The following is a 19,130-nucleotide window of genomic DNA, read 5'->3' as shown; positions in this document are numbered from 1 at the left end:
CATAGTACGCTACTAGATTGCTATCAAAAATTGTCTGTATAAGGTTTCCACTTCAACATCCTAGCACAAATAGAAACGGAGATAATGACCAAATTTGAAATCGCCCAAATTTGAATTTTGGTCCATAACTCAAAAAGAAAAGAAGATAGGTAGGGGAATGCAGTTGATGGCATTATTAGTTTCTCGAAAAAACACACGATATGAATGACACATTCATTTTCCTCTATCTCGTTGGGTTAAAAAGTTGTTGTTCAGGTAGGTATCACCAATTTTGCCCAACCTGTACAGTCAATAAAATTTGGAATATAATTGATAAAGATTTGTCCAAAAAAAAAAAAAAGAACTGCTCTGCCAAAACAGAAATACTTCAAATATTGTGAGAATTATAACTTTTATTTTAATATTTTTTGTTTAACGTGCGTTGAAAATTCAATCAAGTAGGATAGCTAACCATTTCGTTGTTATCTTTCAAATCTGATAAATCTTGCAAGTGAGGGTTTCAGATTTTGCGATAATCTTGTAGGAATTTTCCTTAAGAAGTTTTCATACCGTACATTACACAAGAAGCTATAATATTTTTATTTTTATTTATTTATTTATTTCTACACATACACCCAAGAAAGTAATTACATATGCAGAACAAACACAAAAACACTATTAACTACTTAACCTAGGAGAACAATCTTCTCACATTTCCTAAACTAGTATTGAACAAATCCAAGTCAAATTTTTCATTGCATATAAGCATCATTTTATTAATAGCAGATGAACTACTTGGCGTTACATGAAAAGTTTCCCTATTTCAATATGTCGTCCAACGAGAGTGGTCGTGTCGGTAGCGCTCCGTTAAACGAAAAATCAAAGTGCGGTTACTGTAAGAACACTGTGTCGAAAAGTGCTTTACAGTGCCTTGCCTGTATGAAGATATACCATCCGAGTTGTGGAAATAGGGTAAAGGAGTGCTGTGAACGAGACCTAATTGTCTTTTCCCAACAGAACGAACCGGAAAAGAACAGAAATTTGGCTGCGGAAATAACAACCCCAAATTCTCTATCTGCTGAATCTACAAATGTTGATTTATTACTGAAAATAATATATCAATTAGAAGAAAGTGCTAGTTTATATAAGTTCAAAATACCAACATTAGAAAAAACCCTCGATGAAAAAGAGGTGATTATTCGAGAATTGAAAATGAAATTAGACAAAAAATGTGATAAACAACATGTAGAAAACAATATGAATTTCAATCCCATCAGTATAAACGGAAAAGCCAATGTCAAGGTTAGGCAATTTGCAACTGAGGATCATGATAAAGATCGGCAAGCCCAGTACTCGTAACACAACATAAACAAACAAAAGTTCCGAGAATAACCTAAATCGAAGCAAAAGGAATCTTCGTGGAAACTCAACCGAACAAACGTGCAACATAACAACTAGCCCAGTTACACAAACGTCTTCAGAATGGAAAACTGCAGGAAGAAAAAGACAAAAAAATACAAAAACGAGACTTGGAACAGGTAAAACAGAAGGGGATGAGAATGGATTTAAAGGTCAAGAAAAAAAGGCTTGGTTCTTTATAAACAGAGTTAAACCTCATGTAACCGAAGAGCAAGTGAAAAACTACATTCAATCCAAAGAGAATTACAGTGATATTTTCATTCATTCATTTTATTTCATTCATTTATTTATTTTAGAAAGGTAACATATAATATACAGAGTAATATATTTGTAAGAAAAGACTGTCAATTAAACCTAGGGTTTGTGCCTGACAGTCTAAGGAAATAGTAAAAAAAAATCAATTCAAACAAATTAGACATGAGCTCCTAAATTTTTCGACAAGTATTAAGTTTATTCATTTTCCCTTTATTTAAATTTTTTTTCGACCATTTCTAACTAATTTCTAATTATTTTCCAACAGAGAGTGACCGAAAGAAGAGCCATCCTAAATTGAAAAAATAAAACTTCTTATACTTTTTATGAAGTATTTTAGGCTATTTGCTTGCCTCGAATCCTTCGATATTGTGTTGTACAAACGTATACCAATACAATGAGCATGCATCTGCGCGAAAGTTCTCCGTGATCTCGGGATCTGCAGCTGTCCCCTGATTTGACCTCTGGTGGAATAAGAATGTTCATATCCATCCAGTTGAGAAATATTTTTATGAACCATTATCAAAGCACTCTTATAGAATAATTGCTTCAAAGTGAAAACCCGAGCCTCAGAGAAAAGCAATTCGGATGAAAATAAGCGATCCTTCTTCATTATAATCTTCAAAATGAACTTTTGTAGTATTTCCAAATTTACAAGATGAGACGTGTATGCTGCGCCCCATCCAACAATTCCGTACTATATAACTGTGGAAGTGAAGGAGTTAGCCTTGGCCAGGAAGCATACTGATCAGAAAAGTTTTTTGGTTAAAGTTCCTTTCAAACATAAGGATGAACTATATAACACTGAATTTTGGCCGGAAAATGTGGGAATCAAAAGATTCAATTACCGGGCATATGAAAAAAATCGAAGTTCGTCAGATTTTTTATAACGGAGAAAGATAAGATTGATTACTCCAAGAACTGGTACAGCATTATCCATCAGAACGTTCAATCATTGGGGAATGCCTTGAATTCTTTACAAAATCTCCTCTTATACCATAAAGATTGCCAAATACTGTGCATCACTGAGCACTGGAAGGCCAAAGAGGAACTGAACAGTCCTTTTGACGACTTTAAATATAAAGTCGTCAAAAGAACAGTCCTTTTGACGACTTTAAATATAAAGTCGTCAAAAGAACTGTTCAAACAGAGGAAATCAATAGATTTCTTCTGTTTGTCGCGAAAGTGGAAAACATGGAGGAGCAGCAATCTACACAAGAAAATCAGTGAAGTGCAAAGAAAGAAAAGACTTGAGTGTTTTCTCGGTCATTGGCCAGTTTAAGTGTGCGCCTGTGGAGTGCTGTAGCAATGAAGCCAAGTTGATAGTTCTATCGGTCTACAGACCCAGTGGTGGTGATGTAGCTGTTTTTTTTTGAGAGGCTAGAAATGGTGCTTGCTTCCATTGGCGTGGGCCCAGATATTATCGTATCTGGTGATTTCAACATTAACCTTTTGCAGTCAACGAATGTTGGTGAAAAAATTGAATTTCTATCCCTGATGAGTTCATTTGAACTATCTCAATCAATTCATGAAGCTACCAGAATAACACCTAACAGTAGTAGTTGCTTAGATAATATTTTTACCACTTTTCATAGCTCTGAATTTGAATCTCAGGTGCTCAGAACTGTAATATCAGATCACTTTGGTCAAAAGATTTCTTTTAAATTCCATAAAATAAACATAAACAAACCAATATTCAGAAGATTTTTCATTTCTGAGGCTATCGAGAGTGATCTGAGGGAGCAGGACTGGGCGTCTGTATTTGAAGCAGCAGAATATGACGTGAATTCTCAATGGGAGAGCTTTGTTGAGATATTTTAATTGATTTTTTTTGAGAAATTCCCTAAAAAACTGGTTCATGTTGAAAAAGTGGATTCCACAAAGATGTTTGTAACTCAGGAAATTCTAGAATGTAAAAATAAATTAGATAATCTTCTGTTACTGAGAACTCACCACAAAGTATATGACGATCTTTATAAAATTGAGAAGAAAAACTATGAGTCTCTTCTATTGAAATCAAAAGCTTCATACTATAAAAAAAAATTCAAGGTTCAGATAACAAATCAAAAATGATGTAGTCTATAGTAAATGATATAACAGGGAAAACTCTTAACAATGAATGTTATGTTGAAGGGTCACCATCCGAGGTGTCAAACAGTTTTTCCACGTTTTTTGAATCACTCATTCAGAAGTTGTCTAAAGAAATTATTGATCTTCCCTTCGTTGATTATTCTCCAGATATAAAGGAAACATTCACCCTCTCACAAGTTTCACCCGAAGAAATTGTTCAAATAATTAAAAGTTTCAAAAATAAATATTGCAGTGGCTATGATGAGATACCTCTATCACTAATCAAATCATGTAGCGATGAACTGAGTACTGTGATTTCATATATTGTCAATAATTCTTTCAAATTTGGAATATTCCCTAATCAGCTGAAATATTCATCAATAAAACCTATTTACAAAAGAGGAAATAAAAATGCACTTGAAAACTATAGGCCTATAAGTCTTCTCCCTAGTTTTTCACGGATATTTGAAAAAGCGATGTCTTCAAGGCTTGTAGAATTTTGCATGAGAAATAAAATATTTAGTGACTCACAACATGGATACCTTGGGGGTAGGTCTCCGATCACAGCCATTTTTCAATTCACTCATGAAATAATAAAAATACTGGAAAGAGATGGACTCGGTTTAGGCTTATTTATTGATCAAACAAGAGCATATGATTGCCTCAATCATGGTTATCTACTCGAAAAACTTGAAAAAATGGGCGTTCGTAATGAGGTGAAAGGGTGGTTTGAGTCCTACCTCGGAGGTCGCCATCAGAAAGTTGCTGTTAAAGTAAAGGATGTGTTGTCTGAATCAGAGTTTAAAAAGATTGAAACAGGAGTACCTCAGGGTAGTGTACTAGGCCCGATATTATTTATTCTGTATGTAAATGATCTGTGTATATTAATCAAATGCCTCTTAATTACTATATTACTTGTTTTGTAGATGATACAAACATATTATTAGAAGGTCAGAATTTTTCAATTCTCGGTGATAAAGCTGATGAAACTTTCACAATAATCAAAAATTGGCTCTACTCCAATAAACTTATAATAAATGAGGACAAAACTGCAGCATTAATTTTCAGTACTGATAAATCACGCCGAGATCTGAATGACATCTTGCAGCTCGGAAATAGAAGTGTACCAGTGAAAGATTCTGTAAAGTTTCTGGGTCTATATGTTGATAGAATTTTGAAATGGTACGACCACATTGAATACTTATCTATTAAACTAAGTAAAATCAGTTTTGGCATAAGAACATTGTCAAAGTATATAAGTGAGAAAGAATTGAGGATAGTCTATTTCGCGAACGCTGAGTCAATTATGAGGTATGGTATAATTTTCTGGGGAAGTAGTTCAGCGGTAGATGTAATTTTCAAAGTTAAAAAAAAATTGTAAGAATAATGTGTCATTTATCCTTTAGAGAGTCTTGTAGAGGAGTTTTCAAAAATAATATTATAGAATTTTAACTCTGTATGCCTTATACAACCTGTCCCAAAATTCAACGATAAGCCGGCGCCGTAGGGTGTACATGGTCGTGACTACTTCAGAAAAAATAAGAAAAAAAATCCAGCTCACTTTGTTATTTAATTACAAAATAACTTAGAAATTCTTCGAAAATTAACAACCTTCATGACATTTTGAGTTACTACGGCCACAATTTTTCAAAAATTTTTGTAAATTTTTTTGTGTCGGCAACTTGAGTAGTACTGTTGCCCACCACGATTCCTAAATCTCCTAGAATACTTATAGTTTTTACACAAAAAATAATCAAGATATGTTTTTCCCATAAAATTTTGAAAGATTTTTCCGTTCAGCCCACTTTCCCTAATTGTTTTGTTAAAAAAGTATGGAAACTATGGCGGCAAGTTTTATGCCATTGACATTTTATGCTACGGATGAATTTTTTGTAGTTCACACATTCGATGTTCCTCTGTCTAGCACGACACTAAGGCAGTGGCGTTATATTGAAAAATTTACATACTTCCTATCTATTCGTACTGAAAATTGACGTTAATGATGTCCGAGTCAACTGTCTCAATTTTGATTGGCAACACTAAGCAACTATCTCACTCACGACACTAAGGCAGTGGCGTTATATTGAAAAATTTACATACTTCCTATCTATTCGTACTGAAAATTGACGTTTATGATGTCCGAGTCAACTGTCTCAATTTTGATTGGCAACACTTAGCAACTATCTCACTCCAGTCTTTGGAATGTTTTTTTTCCATTCCATGTATCCATGTTCTGAGATTGGTACTGACTTTGCCGAGAATAGGAACTTCTTTATCAGTGCTATTGTTATTAAACAAAGAACATCTACTATCCTTCTCTAAGGTGTATCTCTCGCTATATTTTTCTCTTTAATTTCTAAATTTCATCAACAACACACGTACCCCATTGAAATTCCAAGAAATGACTTTACACAATCTCATTTCGGCACATAATAAAAATTGTCAATATGAACGAGAACAATTAAGTAATTTAGTCCTTCTAAGAAATGGTACGCATATTTTTTTTGCGACTATTTTTCTTGGATTATTATACTATTTTGGAATCTTGGTTAGTTGTGTAAATTTTAAGAAAAACTTGCCGCCATAGTTTCCATACTTTTTTTAACAAAACAATGAGGGAAAGTGGGCTGAACGGAAAAATCTTTCAAAATTTTGTGGGAAAAACATACCTTAATTATTTTTTGTGTAAAAACTATAAGTATTCTAGGAGATTTAGGAATCGTAGTGGGCAGCAGTACTACTCAAGTTGCCGACACAAAAAAATTTACAAAAATTTTTGAAAAATTGTGGCCGTAGTAACTTAAAATGTCATGAAGGTTGTTAATTTTCGAAGAATTTCTAAGTTATTTTGTAATTAAATAACAAAGTGAGCTGGATTTTTTTTCTTATTTTTTCTGAAGTAGTCACGACCATGTACACCCTACGGCGCCGGCTTATCGTTGAATTTTGGGACACGTTGTATATATTTGATTGTTTGATATTTTTTTTCAAGCACAGAGAAAAGTTTGAGGTATATACTACTCAGCATGATTATAACACAAGATCAGAAAACCTACACTATCCCATTCACAGATTATCGATAACGGAAAAACATCCTTCGTACATGTGCATAAAATTATTCAATGCACCAAATAATATAAGAATTTTAAATAACATAAATGTTTTCAAAAAAGGACTGAAAAACTGTCTTATTTATATTGAGCCATATTCACTGAGTGAATACTTTGTAGCTGCAAAGCGTTTGTAGATGTATTTTTGTGACGTCGATTTCATTTGATCTTTGTACGAAGATTCCTTGAAATAAAGTTATTATTTATTTATTTATTTATTTCTAAGCCTCAGATATAAATTAGGTACCTTAAATTTGACAAGATCAACAAAATTACAGTCTTGAAATGTTAAATTATTTGAGATCTTGAAAATGAAAAGAATTGCGTTGCACTTGCGTCTGTTTATCAATGTGCACATATTGAAGTCTTCCAACCATCATTGAAATATATGACTTCATGAAAGGATACTCATTGTATTTTTTCAGGTATAAGTATCGAAGAAATCTTTTCTGAACTTTTTCAATCATTTCAACATGACTTATGGTTACTGGCATCCATACCACTGAAGCATAATCAAGGTGTGGTCTCACAAGAGTTTTATATAGTAGAATAGTAGTATTACAATCAAAATCTTCGCCATTTCTAAGAACTAAACCTAGTATCTTGTAAGCATTGTTGGTGATAAATTCAAAATGGGTGTTAAATTTCAGATTATTTTGAAAGATTATACCCAAATCCTTAATTTCTGATTTGCGTTCAATGATTTCCGAATTAATTTCATAACTGAAATATATCGGGTTGGATTTTGTTGATGAGAGACATTTTATTAATCTTGAACCATTGTTCCACCCTATTCAAGTCCTCCTGCAATAGAGAGCAATCAAGTAGGCTCAAGATCCTCCTAGACAACTTGAAATCATCCGCGAACAACAATGCCAATGAGAATCGCAAACAGGCAGGAAGGTCATTCAAATATCAGAAACAGCAATGGCCCCAATATACTACCCTGAGGAACACCAGAACTCTGTATTATATTTTGTGAAAACTCATCCCCAACTTTCACAACTTGTATTCTTTGATGCAAATAGGATCCAATAAAAATACACGCATCCCTCGAAAAGTCATTCATAGCAAGTTTATTGACTAGAAGTCTTTGATTGACTCTATCTCATTGACATTGACATCTCATTGAGATGTTTACATATTTTTCACTTCACAAAAAATATGCTGGTACAAACTGAAGAGGAACCCGTTACAATCGCAACGAATGCCAACACCAACACAAGCATAACAAGTATATCTTAATATATAAAACTAAGTCGCCATTTTGTGGGTTGCACCATTTATAACTCAAGATTGGATGAAACTATTCATAATATACACCTAAATTATTGCCAGAGAAGTTCACGAAGGAGGAAAAAATGATCCAGTTCTATCAAAGTCAAAATTAGGATGGGTTTTACACGGAAATATCGGCAAAAATTATTTGGGGCGAGTAGACGAAGAATTTTCCTTCTTTGTTATGCATCAATATGAAGAATTGGAACTTGTGAAAAATTAATTCAAAATTGACTGTTTAGGAGTGAAATATTATAATAAAGAAAAAATCAGGACGTACTTCCAGCTGAAGCAATTCTAGAAAAAACCACGAGAAGAATTGGTCCAAACAAATGGGAAACTGGTCTCTTGTGGAAAAACGATGATGTCGAATTACCGAACAATAAATTCACTGCTTTGACTAGGCTCAAGTCTATCGAAAGAAAGATGGTTATACATGAAGCATTTGAATATGAAAAGAAAATTGAAGAGTATCTATGACAAAGGTTATGCTAGAAAATTGTCGTACAGTGAAGTCCAACAAAGAAGCGGACGTAGGTGGTTTCTACCACATTTCGCCTTGACCAATAAAAACAAACCAGGCAAAATACGATTCGTTTTCGATGCTGCGGCGAAAACAAATGGTGTTAGTCTAAACGACGTTCTTCTGAAAGGTCCCGATTTGTTGAACTCCCTGCTTGGAGTAATTTTCAAATTCAGACAAAGAAACATTGCAGTAACAGCAGATATTCAAGAAATGTTTCATAGAGTTTTAATCAGACCAGAAGAAAGAAATGCACAACTTTTCCTTTGGAAAGGTAGAGGAACGTATGAGAGAAATCGCAAAGTGTACGAAATGGTGGCCATGATATTCGGTGCGGTTTCATCACCAACCTCAACTCAATTCGTCGTGAGGAAGAACGCTGCAGAATTTAAACAATCCTAACCGAAAGCATTCAAAGCCATTACTGAAAGACATTATGTTGATGATTACTTGGATAGCTTCGATACCATCGAGGAGGCAAAGGAGGTGACATAGGAGGTTCAAAGACGAGGTGGCTTCACAATCAGAAACTGGGCGAGTAATTCTAAAGAAGTTCTGAGAAATATTCCGGAGGAACGCAGAAGTAACCATCAAAAAAATATGAATCTCGAAAAAGAAGCAGTTCTACCACCGAAAGAATTTTAGGTCTTTTCTGGAACCCCAACGAAGATACATTCTCCTTTTCAATTAAATGGACTTTGACACAGAAGAGTGTCACAAAAGGAGAGGTTATGAAGGCAGTTATGAGTATTTTTGATCCATTCGGATTTTTGAGTAACTTTACCATCACAGCCAGCTAGAATCTTACTTCAACAAATTTGGTTCACGAAAATTGGCTGGGATGACGAGTTAACTTCAGAGTTGGACTTTGAATGGAAAAAATGGGTACGAAATATCGAAAGACTGACTAATCTAAGTATTCCAAGGTGCTACGTTCCGAATTTATTTGAAGCACAAGAAATTCAACTCCACATTTTTTGCGATGCGAGTGCCCAGGCTTATGCCGCAGTTGCATACTTTCGAATCACAAAAAAAGATTCGAGATAAACCTCTTTCGTAATGGCAAAATCAAGAGTTTCAACTATCAAGCACATCGTTTCGACTCCTAGACTTGAACTTCAAGCTGCAGTTTTGGGCAGCAGATTAGCAGTGACTATAAAAGAGAACCATAGTTTGAACATTCGCAAGTGTTTCTATTGAACTGATTCCAAAACAGTAGCTGGATGGATAAAAGCTACTCCAACTATTTTCAAGCCATTTGTAGCCCATCGAATGTCTGAAATTGTAGAAAATACCGATGCTAGAAAATGGAATTGGATATCGACAAAAAAAATGTTGCCGATGATGCCACGAGGGAAAATTATCAAAATGAATTTTAAACTGGTGGCAGATGGTTGGAAGGGCCTTCTTTCTTTAAGAATAAATCTGAAGAATGGCTCCAATATCAGATTCCCGATTTCGATACTTCGGAAAATAAAAAAAGTTTTGTAGGTGTAACCGTTAAGGTGAATATAAGAGAAGCCTTGCCAAAAATTACCAGATTCTCGAGGTGGTTAAAACTCATTCGTACAACAGCTTGGATGTTGAGATTTTTACAACAAGTCAAGAAGAAAGCACCCATAGATAGAGAACTGACGACGAAGTGGACATAGCCGAAAAACTATGGATAAGATGTGTTCAAAGTGAAGATTTTTCAGCAGAATTCCAGTCTGTTAAGTCAAGTGAAATGGTTGAATCATATAGCGAATTGTCCAAATTGTCTCCAATTTTATATCACGATGATATTATACGGGTCCGAAGCAGAATAATATATTCCAACGATTTAACGGATGATGCAAAATTTCCCATCATACTCGAGCCAAAAAATTATTTCACAAAATTACTAATTCGCTATTATCACAACAAAGCAGCACATAGTGGACAAGAATTCGTCGCCAACGAACTACGCCAACGATATTGGATTCTGAATATGAGGTCAGCGGTCAGAAATTCTTGGACAGAATGTCAGTTCTGCGAAAAGAGAAGAGCAAAACCTGAAATTCCAGAGATGGCCCCGCTGCCAGAATCCCGACTGGGTTCATTCGTAAGACCTTTCCTTTCCCTACGACCGGTATGGACTATTTTGGACCTATGCAAGTTTCAATTGGCCGTAGACGTGAAAAGAGATATAGGGTACTCTTCACTTGCATGAGCACCCGTGCAGTTCATCTGGAAATAGCTCATTCTTTGACCACAGATTCGGCGATAATGGCAATCAGAAGATCAATCGGTCGAAGAGGATGCCCCAAGAGAACATTTTCAGATAATGGCACAAATTTACGAGGAGCAGAAAGAGAACTGAAAAATGCAATAGAAAATTTTGACCAAAACAGAATGACATCAAGCATGACAACAAATAATATTGAATTTAACTTCATACCTCCTTCTGCCCCTCACATGGGTGGCAACTGGCAGCGTTTAGTTAAATCGATAAAGATAACACTGAGTATCATCTAAAGCCCGTTTGCAACAGCCGAGAATTCTCTCTAGACTCTAGAAAATTTACTCGAGATTTCATGCGCCGTGAATTATGTACCGTTACATATGCACTTTCGGTAGAATTCTCTGTTCAGTTGCGTACAAAATAATCTCTGCCGTTTTCTTACCAAAATTAGGTAGAGAATTCTCCAGAGAATTCTCGGCTGTTACAAACGGGCTTTAAAAGATAAATCTCCACAAGAAGAAGTTTTACAAACTTTATTGATTGAAGCGGAAAGTTTAGTGAATAGTCGACCTTCAGTTCACGTTTCACTGGACAATGCAGATAGTGAAGCACTCACACCGAACCATTTTTTGATCAGAGCAGCTTCTGAGCTGGAAATTTTGACGAGAATGATTTAGTCACAAGAAAACAAAACAGTGGAGAAAATCACAACTTTTGGTTGATCATTTTTGGCGACGCTGGATAAAGGAATATCTTCCTGTCCTAATAAAAAGAACTGAGTGGTTTTCATCTTCTAAAAGAAAAATTGGTATTGGCGATGTAGTCATCATTATCGACTCACAATTTTCGAGAAACACATGGCCTAAAGGTATTGTCACTGCAATATATCCCTGTGCAGATGGAAACATTAGAGTGGCCGGTGTTGAAAAGACTATTGGAACCTACAGACGACCTCTCACCACACGGGCGTAGCCAGGGGGGGTTTGGGGATTCAAACCCCCCCCCCCCGAAATAATATAGGTATATTTTCAAAAAGTCTCACTTTATATGTCAAAATCAGAAAAATTTCATTTAAATAATAATCTATCTACAGATTTAGAAATTTTGAGGAGTTACTTTTTTGAGTGGCGTTTGAGTCCTATCCCAAATAAAACCGAGGTTTCGTGTTTCCATTTGAATAATCATCAAAAATATAGAAAATTGAGTGTAGTTTTCGGTAATTCTTTTTTGGAACCTAACTTCAATTCTAAATCTAGGAGTAAAGCTGGATTCCTCGCTAAATTTCAAAGCTCATTTGGAAAATTTGCGTTAAAAACTACGAAAAATATATATATAAACTAGCTGGTACTTCATGGGGTACTGATGCATCTACTCTTCGAACGGCAGCCCTAGCTTTTGTTTTTTCGGCTGCTGAATTTTATTGCCCCGTTTGGGTTAATAGTGCTCATGTGCAAAAAATTGATGCACAGCTGAATCTTTTCATGAGAACCATAACTGGAACTATTAGATCTTCATCTATTCAATGGTTACCAGTTCTTTCAAACATTTTACCGCCTCATATTCGTAGACAAACTGCGGTTTAGAATTCCTGGAATAAATTCCAATTCTATCCCGACTCGTCTCCAATTATATCCTACATTCCAGAAAATACAATTCGAAGACTGAAGTCGCGTAAACCTTTATGGTCTAACTCTTTTCTTAATTCGAATATAAGGGACAAAGACCTTTGGCTGTGTGAATGGAATACATGCACTATTTTCAACAAAGAATTAATTACTGATCCCTCGAATAGTGTTCCTGGTTTTGATCTCAGGAAAATATGGTGTATTCTGACAAGAACAGGTCACGGACGTTGCAATAGTATGCTTTTCAGTTGAAAGGCCTAGTTGTGAACCAGAAGAAACCATAAATCATCTGGTTAATCATTGTCCAATTTAAAAATTTCAGGATGGTCTTAGGGCTTTATATGCAGTTTCCGATTCTTTTTTTAATTGGGGTGTCAGAGAGTACATTAGATGATGAGGAACATGTACCTATCATTGTCTAGCCTGTACAACAAGTTTACAGACAATAAAGTACATCTCTATAGAGAACACGTTCAACTGTGTATTAAGAGATCTTATTTATTTGCAACGTAACAATGGGACGTGGGAACATAACAATTTGTTATGTTCGTTGTTCTAAAATTTGTTTAGTCTATCTCTTGCTCGATATTTTTTGTAATTACTTCAAAACTAGATATAGGGTATGCTGAATAGATAAAATTTAGAATTTTCATAAAAATTGAGAGATAATAGGAAAAATTTGCTACCTACCCATTTGAATTGAGAGAGTAGGAACATGCAGAGACCTATACGAAAATTCATTATTCGGAATTTTTTTCCAAGCAGTGGTACAGAAAAGGGAGATGGGTGGGATTTATAACCAATTGCCCTGTACATAGTGAGCAAAATTGGTGATACCTGAACTACAACTTTTTAACCCAACGAGATAGAGGATAATGAATGTAGCAGTCATGTCGTCTTTTTTTGATAAACTAATAATGCCATTAACTGCATTCCTCTATCTTCTTTTGTTTTTGAGTTATAAGCCAAAATTTAAATTTGGGCGATTTCAACTTTGGTCATTATCTCCGATTCTGTTTGTGCTAGGATGTTGAAATGAAGACATTATATAGACACTTTTTTGATAGCAATCCAGTGGCGTGCTATGATTTTCTCCTACAGGTTTATTTGCTGAGCTAACATAAAGTTGTGTTATTCTTATGAAAACAGTAGCAATGACTTAAAAGAATCGCCATTTTTTTACCGTTTCAGAAATATATCATAAATCGCCCTCAGTCTTTCTAAGTCATTTTAATCTACTGTTTTCATAAGAAAATATACATCTTTATGTTTAAGCTCAGCAAATATACCTGTTGGAAAAAACATAGTACGCCACTGGAATGTTATCAAAAAAGTAGGTGTCTGTATAATGTTTTCATTTCAACATCCTAGCTCAAACAGAAACGGTGATAATGTTGAAGTTGAAATTTTAATTTTGACCAATAACTCGAAAACAAAAGAAGATAGAGTAATGCAGTTGATAGCATTATTAGTTTCTCGAAAAAAGACGACCGTAATGTGCCATGCATTTTCCTCCATCTCGTTGGGTTGAAAAAGTTGTAATTCAGGTGTCACCAACTTTGCCCACCCTGTACAAGACAAATATCATGATGTACATTGCATGATCAAATTTGATTCAAAAAATCGGATATAGCATTTGTTCTATTTCCATTTCTTTAAGATTGGCGTGGTAGAATCCAATCTGGAATTAATTGATTGAAATCGATACACCAACAATTCTCTAAATAACCTACAGTCACGACAATTTTTGTTGGACATTTTGCGATTTATACATGTGCTTTTTAGTAAACTTTTAGTATTTCAATGCCGTGATTTTCGATTTCAGGTAACCTAGGTAGTAATCGCAGAAGAAGTCAGGTCCAATCCAAATTGAATCAAGTAATCCCAACACCGGCAAACGATGAAATGTCCGAGGTACAAACAATCAGCAACTTAGTTCCAGTTCCAATTTACCCAGATATATCTCGGGGTGCGCACACATTACCGCCACTTCCACGGCGTCGAATAATTAGCGAGTCAGAACTTGCTAATGCCCTGAATCTGTTACAACAGCAGCAACTGCGCACCCCGCAACGTCGTCCAGGAAATCAGTATAGAAGACGCAGACGCAGTGTTGTTCACAGGACTAAAACTCCTACATTGTCACCGATTCATGAAAGTGGTCTATCCAATCCAGCATCTCCGTCCCGACAGAATTGCGCTGTTAATTCGATAATTGGTGCTTGAACTCGTCCATTCTAAACTTTGCTATGTTTTAATTTTAAGAGATATATAATACAATCGATATATATGTTATTGCCTAAAATTCATTCCATTGATCAGGAATTGCTGTTTCGGGGTGATCTTCTAATTATAGAGATATTTTTATTGTAACTGACATCTAAAATACGAGCATTTACCTATAGGTGAATTTCTCTAAAATTCCAATATAAAAGGTTATTGTCCTCATGATTAAACTATTGAGGAAATGTCGATGAAAATTTTTTCCTAATATAGTTGTTTGAAATAAGATTTTTTAAAGAGAGTATTCAGTGGAGGGACGTTCCGAAAAAAAATTTTGAACCCTGTATGTTTCGAGGATGAATAACATAATAGTCACCTGACATCAGATTATTTGAACTTGAATCGCTATCTTGTATATCGATACAACTTTATGTATAGGTAGTCATTCATTAGTTATTCGTCGAAAAAACAGCAAATTGCCTGCTCTTTGTGAGCTTACGAATATTCCATTATGGTAAAATTTTATTCTAAAATGAAACGTTGGGTTTTACACTTACAGTTTTTTGGGAGTGTTGGTTAGAGTCACCAGAACTGCCACCGCTACGAAAGCAGTCTATTGTGGCACAGATACAAGCTTAGAGAGCTCAACGTCTCCCTCCAACCCCATATTCCTAATGCCGCCCACAGACTTCGTTCTTTTCCATCCGTTCGAATCGCCGCGATTCGAACAGTCGTTCCAAAAACGCCAAAAACCGATGTGTGTAGTGAAAAACCGACGATTCGGAACGACGGTTTTTCACCACACACATCGGTTTTTGGCGTTTTTGGAACGACGGTTCGAATCGCCGCGATTCGAACGGATGGAAAAGAACGAGGTCTGTGGGCGGCATAAGGAAAGAGATGATGTCAGATGGGGAATGATTCTTGAGGTCAGGTCCAGATTGAGCTCGAGCGAACCGAAGATTCCAAGTATGACTCTGTCTGCCGCCGGGCAGTCGCAGAGGAAATGCTTACTGGTTTCGTCCTCCTCTAGGCAAAGCCTGCAGAGTTTTTCACTGACGATGTTACTTTTGTGTAAGTGGGCTCTGAGCCTACAATGTCCTGTGAAGACCACCTTTTTATAAAATAGATCTCGAATTGGTTCTGGTCATTGTTTGGTATATAAACTGGGTGGCCCTGTGCAAGAACGACTGCGGTAATACTCTAGCATCCAGCTATTGTTTCGTTTCCTGACTTACATTTCCTAGAAGTTGGAAAATTGCTTCTAATGTTCCTATTTTTAAATCAGGGAATAGGAGCAAGGTAGAAAATTATGGACCTATTTGTAAGTTGAATGGTGGTATGTTGGAAAATATAGTACATGGCGTGTTGGTCCAAACGTTCAAGTCATTTGTAGTCTGTCAAGGGGACGGCTTTTTCCCTAAAAGATGAACCGAATCAAATCTGGTTGTTTGCAGTGAATATATTTTATCCTGTATGAATACTCGTACTCAGATTGACTCTGTGCTCTTTGATACCAACTTCGTTAAGATTGATCACAGTATCTTGATGTCAAACTTGTCTGAGGTCGGTGTACACGGCGATCTGTTTAGATGGCTCTCTTCTTACCTCATCTAGAAATCTAAACATTCTAAACCATATATTGCAGCCTCAGGGGTCACATCTGGGGCCATTTTATTTGAGATTTTCTGAATGACATAGGAGCCTTCCTCCAATTTTGTCAATTTTTGGATTACTCTGACGACTTCAAAATGTGTGCAAGAATTGAAAATAAAGGCGATTGTCTGCTGTCCGAAACGATCTGAATGCTTTTTTATTATATTTTTCAGACGAATACACTGCAGTTGAATCTGGACAAGAGCTTTTGAATCAGTTTCGGCCGAAATAATAATATAGGTAATATTGATTTTAACCATGGAACATGGAAGAATCTTCAAACGTTGCAACGAGGTGAGCAATCTTGGTGTGATATTTGACAACAAGGTCAATGCTCCACATATATCCTTGGATGCCAAGGGCGATCTTATGCACTTTATTTCGCGTAGGTACTTTTTAATCTACAGATTGTTCTGTCACCTGAAAGAAATAGGAATGAAGGAAACCTCTACCAGAAAAATCTACGAAGAAGTCTAGAAATTTTAAGTATTGAACTCACTGATTGAACACACAGTCTAACTTATATCTTGAATTTTTACTGATCGAAGAATCAGCAATTCGTTCAATGGACAATGAAATAAAGAACTACTTGTATTGGGAGAGAAAGGATTTGTAAATTCTGTCGAAGTTTATGTTCACAGGCTAGCACCTATAACTAAGAACTTAAAAAGGCTTGTAAATTGTGACTCACAATAGTCGACTATTTCTGAAATCATGATAGGAATTAGGAATTATCTTAACTATCTGAATTGTTAAATTATTTATAAAAAAAACTTTTTAAACTTCTGATTGAGTGATCAAAACAAAAAACTGTTATTACTTCCCCTTAACCACACAAGAAGTATTTATATGTATTTTTATTATGTATTGGTCGTCTTCATTGAATATTTCATTGATTTATTAGTCGACTATATGGGTTATATATTGCATTGGTGCTTTTTCCTGACAAGATTCTGGAACTTGGAGCTAACAATGCATAATTTGAAGATTTTTGTTTGATTTATATGAGAAGAAAATCAATCTTTCTCCCTTTGATATAATGATATGTATAATGTAAATGAATAATATATGGATCTGAATTTGACATGAACTATGTGATATTGAATATAATGAATATTCATTGCATTTATGAACTCAATATTTTTGTAATTTTCTTGACAAATTATAGTGAAATATGTATTAGTTTTCCTAGAACATATCCAACTCCTCGCAGAAAAAAAAAATTGCACAATGTATTATAAATTTGTTAACAAAACTTCATTGGATTGCTATAATGTCATCTTTAAAAATCGAATTTTGATTAAACTTATATATGTTAATTGGGTTTTTTCGTTTCCTTATCAATTGGAGTCATTGGTTGCAACTATAAGCGATGTAATTCAAAAAGTCATTAGCTTCTTCCTCTGAGTCTTCATCAGATGACCGAACTTTTGATGGAGATATGAGGGTCTTGTCCATTAATCTAGACGAAGAACTATCGTATGATTGTAATAATTCCTTTGAGTAGAAGAGACCTGTTATTCCAATAACACTAGCAATAGGGTACAAATATTTCACTGACGTTTTCATTTTACTGCTCAAGATGAGTGATAAGTATCCTACAAAGGATATACCGGCAAAATTTGCTAAATGATCTGCGATATTACATGATTCCATTGAATGGAAATAATTTACTCTTCATGTCATACTGGTTGTAAATTCAAATTGACTGAATCGTCATTTGAATTGTGTTAACTGTCAGGTTTTCCTTGCAACATTTATCACAATAACAAAGTCATTGTGAGTGATTGTTTTGAATATTCTTAATTTCTCATGTTTCTTGTGTCTTCACTTTCTTTTTCATTTCGATTTCGACCGATTTTGAAAACCCGAAAAATTCTTAGCAGTATGTAGGTACCCACTTATCTGCTTCTTCAAAGAATTCAGTTTCATTAATGAAAATAAATACCTAATAACTTATAATATTATAAGTTATTAGGTCCAAAGATTATAAATTAGAAAGATTGGATAGGAAACGCCCTCATATCTCTTGTACAGGGTGGGCAAAATTCGTTTTCTACTGGAGGGACCTCGAGAACTATAGCAGCTTTTTTATGAGGAATACGAATATGAAATTTTTCGATCCAGGCATTTTCGAGATACGAAAGGGATTTCTGATTTTTCAAATGTAAACTATAGTTGAAAGTTCTTTCATCTTGCTGCAATTTTTTTTGCTGATTTCAAAAATGTATTATTTGTTGCTATTCACATGAATGTTACACTAGAAAAAAATTCACTACTTTTTCCTGCTTTTCGATTCACTGTTGAATTTTCAGTAGGCTGGCGTAACCATAGCGACCGTTGAATATGCATTATATTTTATGAACCTGAACCTCTATGATTGAAATCACGGACTGCTGAATAAATATTTCGATGATTAATTTGCCATCCTTTGTTCTCGCGATGTTTGGCATGCTTATCTTATGAAGGTTCACAATTCGAACACTACCGTTGACAGAAGTACCTATTTCTCATCTCTTACTTCTGTAAAAATTAGAATTATAGATAGCTATCGTATTTTATTCATAAATAGAAAATAACGATAATTTAATAAATTTTTTTCTTTAATAATCAGACGAAAGTCTTTTACTCTCTTTAAAAGGATATCGATCTCGATATCGATATATAAAAGAAATAATTATTCGTCAGTCGGTAATTCCTATCGCAGAAGGTTGAGTTCACATATAATTATGTGGAGTTCACGAACGATAATGCATTTTCAACGGTCGCTATGGTTACGCCAGCCTACTGAA

General features: G+C 35.0%; 1 protein-coding gene across 1 annotated transcript in view; it reads left to right on the top strand.

Annotated features, from left to right (window-relative positions):
• LOC123319122 overlaps window positions 1-14,863 on the top strand; it is a 72,866-nt gene extending 58,003 nt beyond the window's left edge. Inside the window, exon 2 of the mRNA XM_044905976.1 lies at window positions 14,285-14,863. Within this exon, the coding sequence (XP_044761911.1) occupies window positions 14,285-14,685 (401 nt within the window). The 3' untranslated portion in view covers window positions 14,686-14,863. The remainder of the gene's footprint in view (window positions 1-14,284) is intronic.
• Window positions 14,864-19,130: the final 4,267 nt, after the last annotated feature.

This window comes from Coccinella septempunctata, chromosome 1 (genome assembly GCF_907165205.1).
Source record: "Coccinella septempunctata chromosome 1, icCocSept1.1, whole genome shotgun sequence".
Lineage (NCBI taxonomy): Eukaryota > Metazoa > Arthropoda > Insecta > Coleoptera > Coccinellidae > Coccinella > Coccinella septempunctata.
The sequence above is the reverse complement of the archived record's forward strand: the minus strand, read 5'-3'. Positions and strand labels throughout refer to the sequence as shown.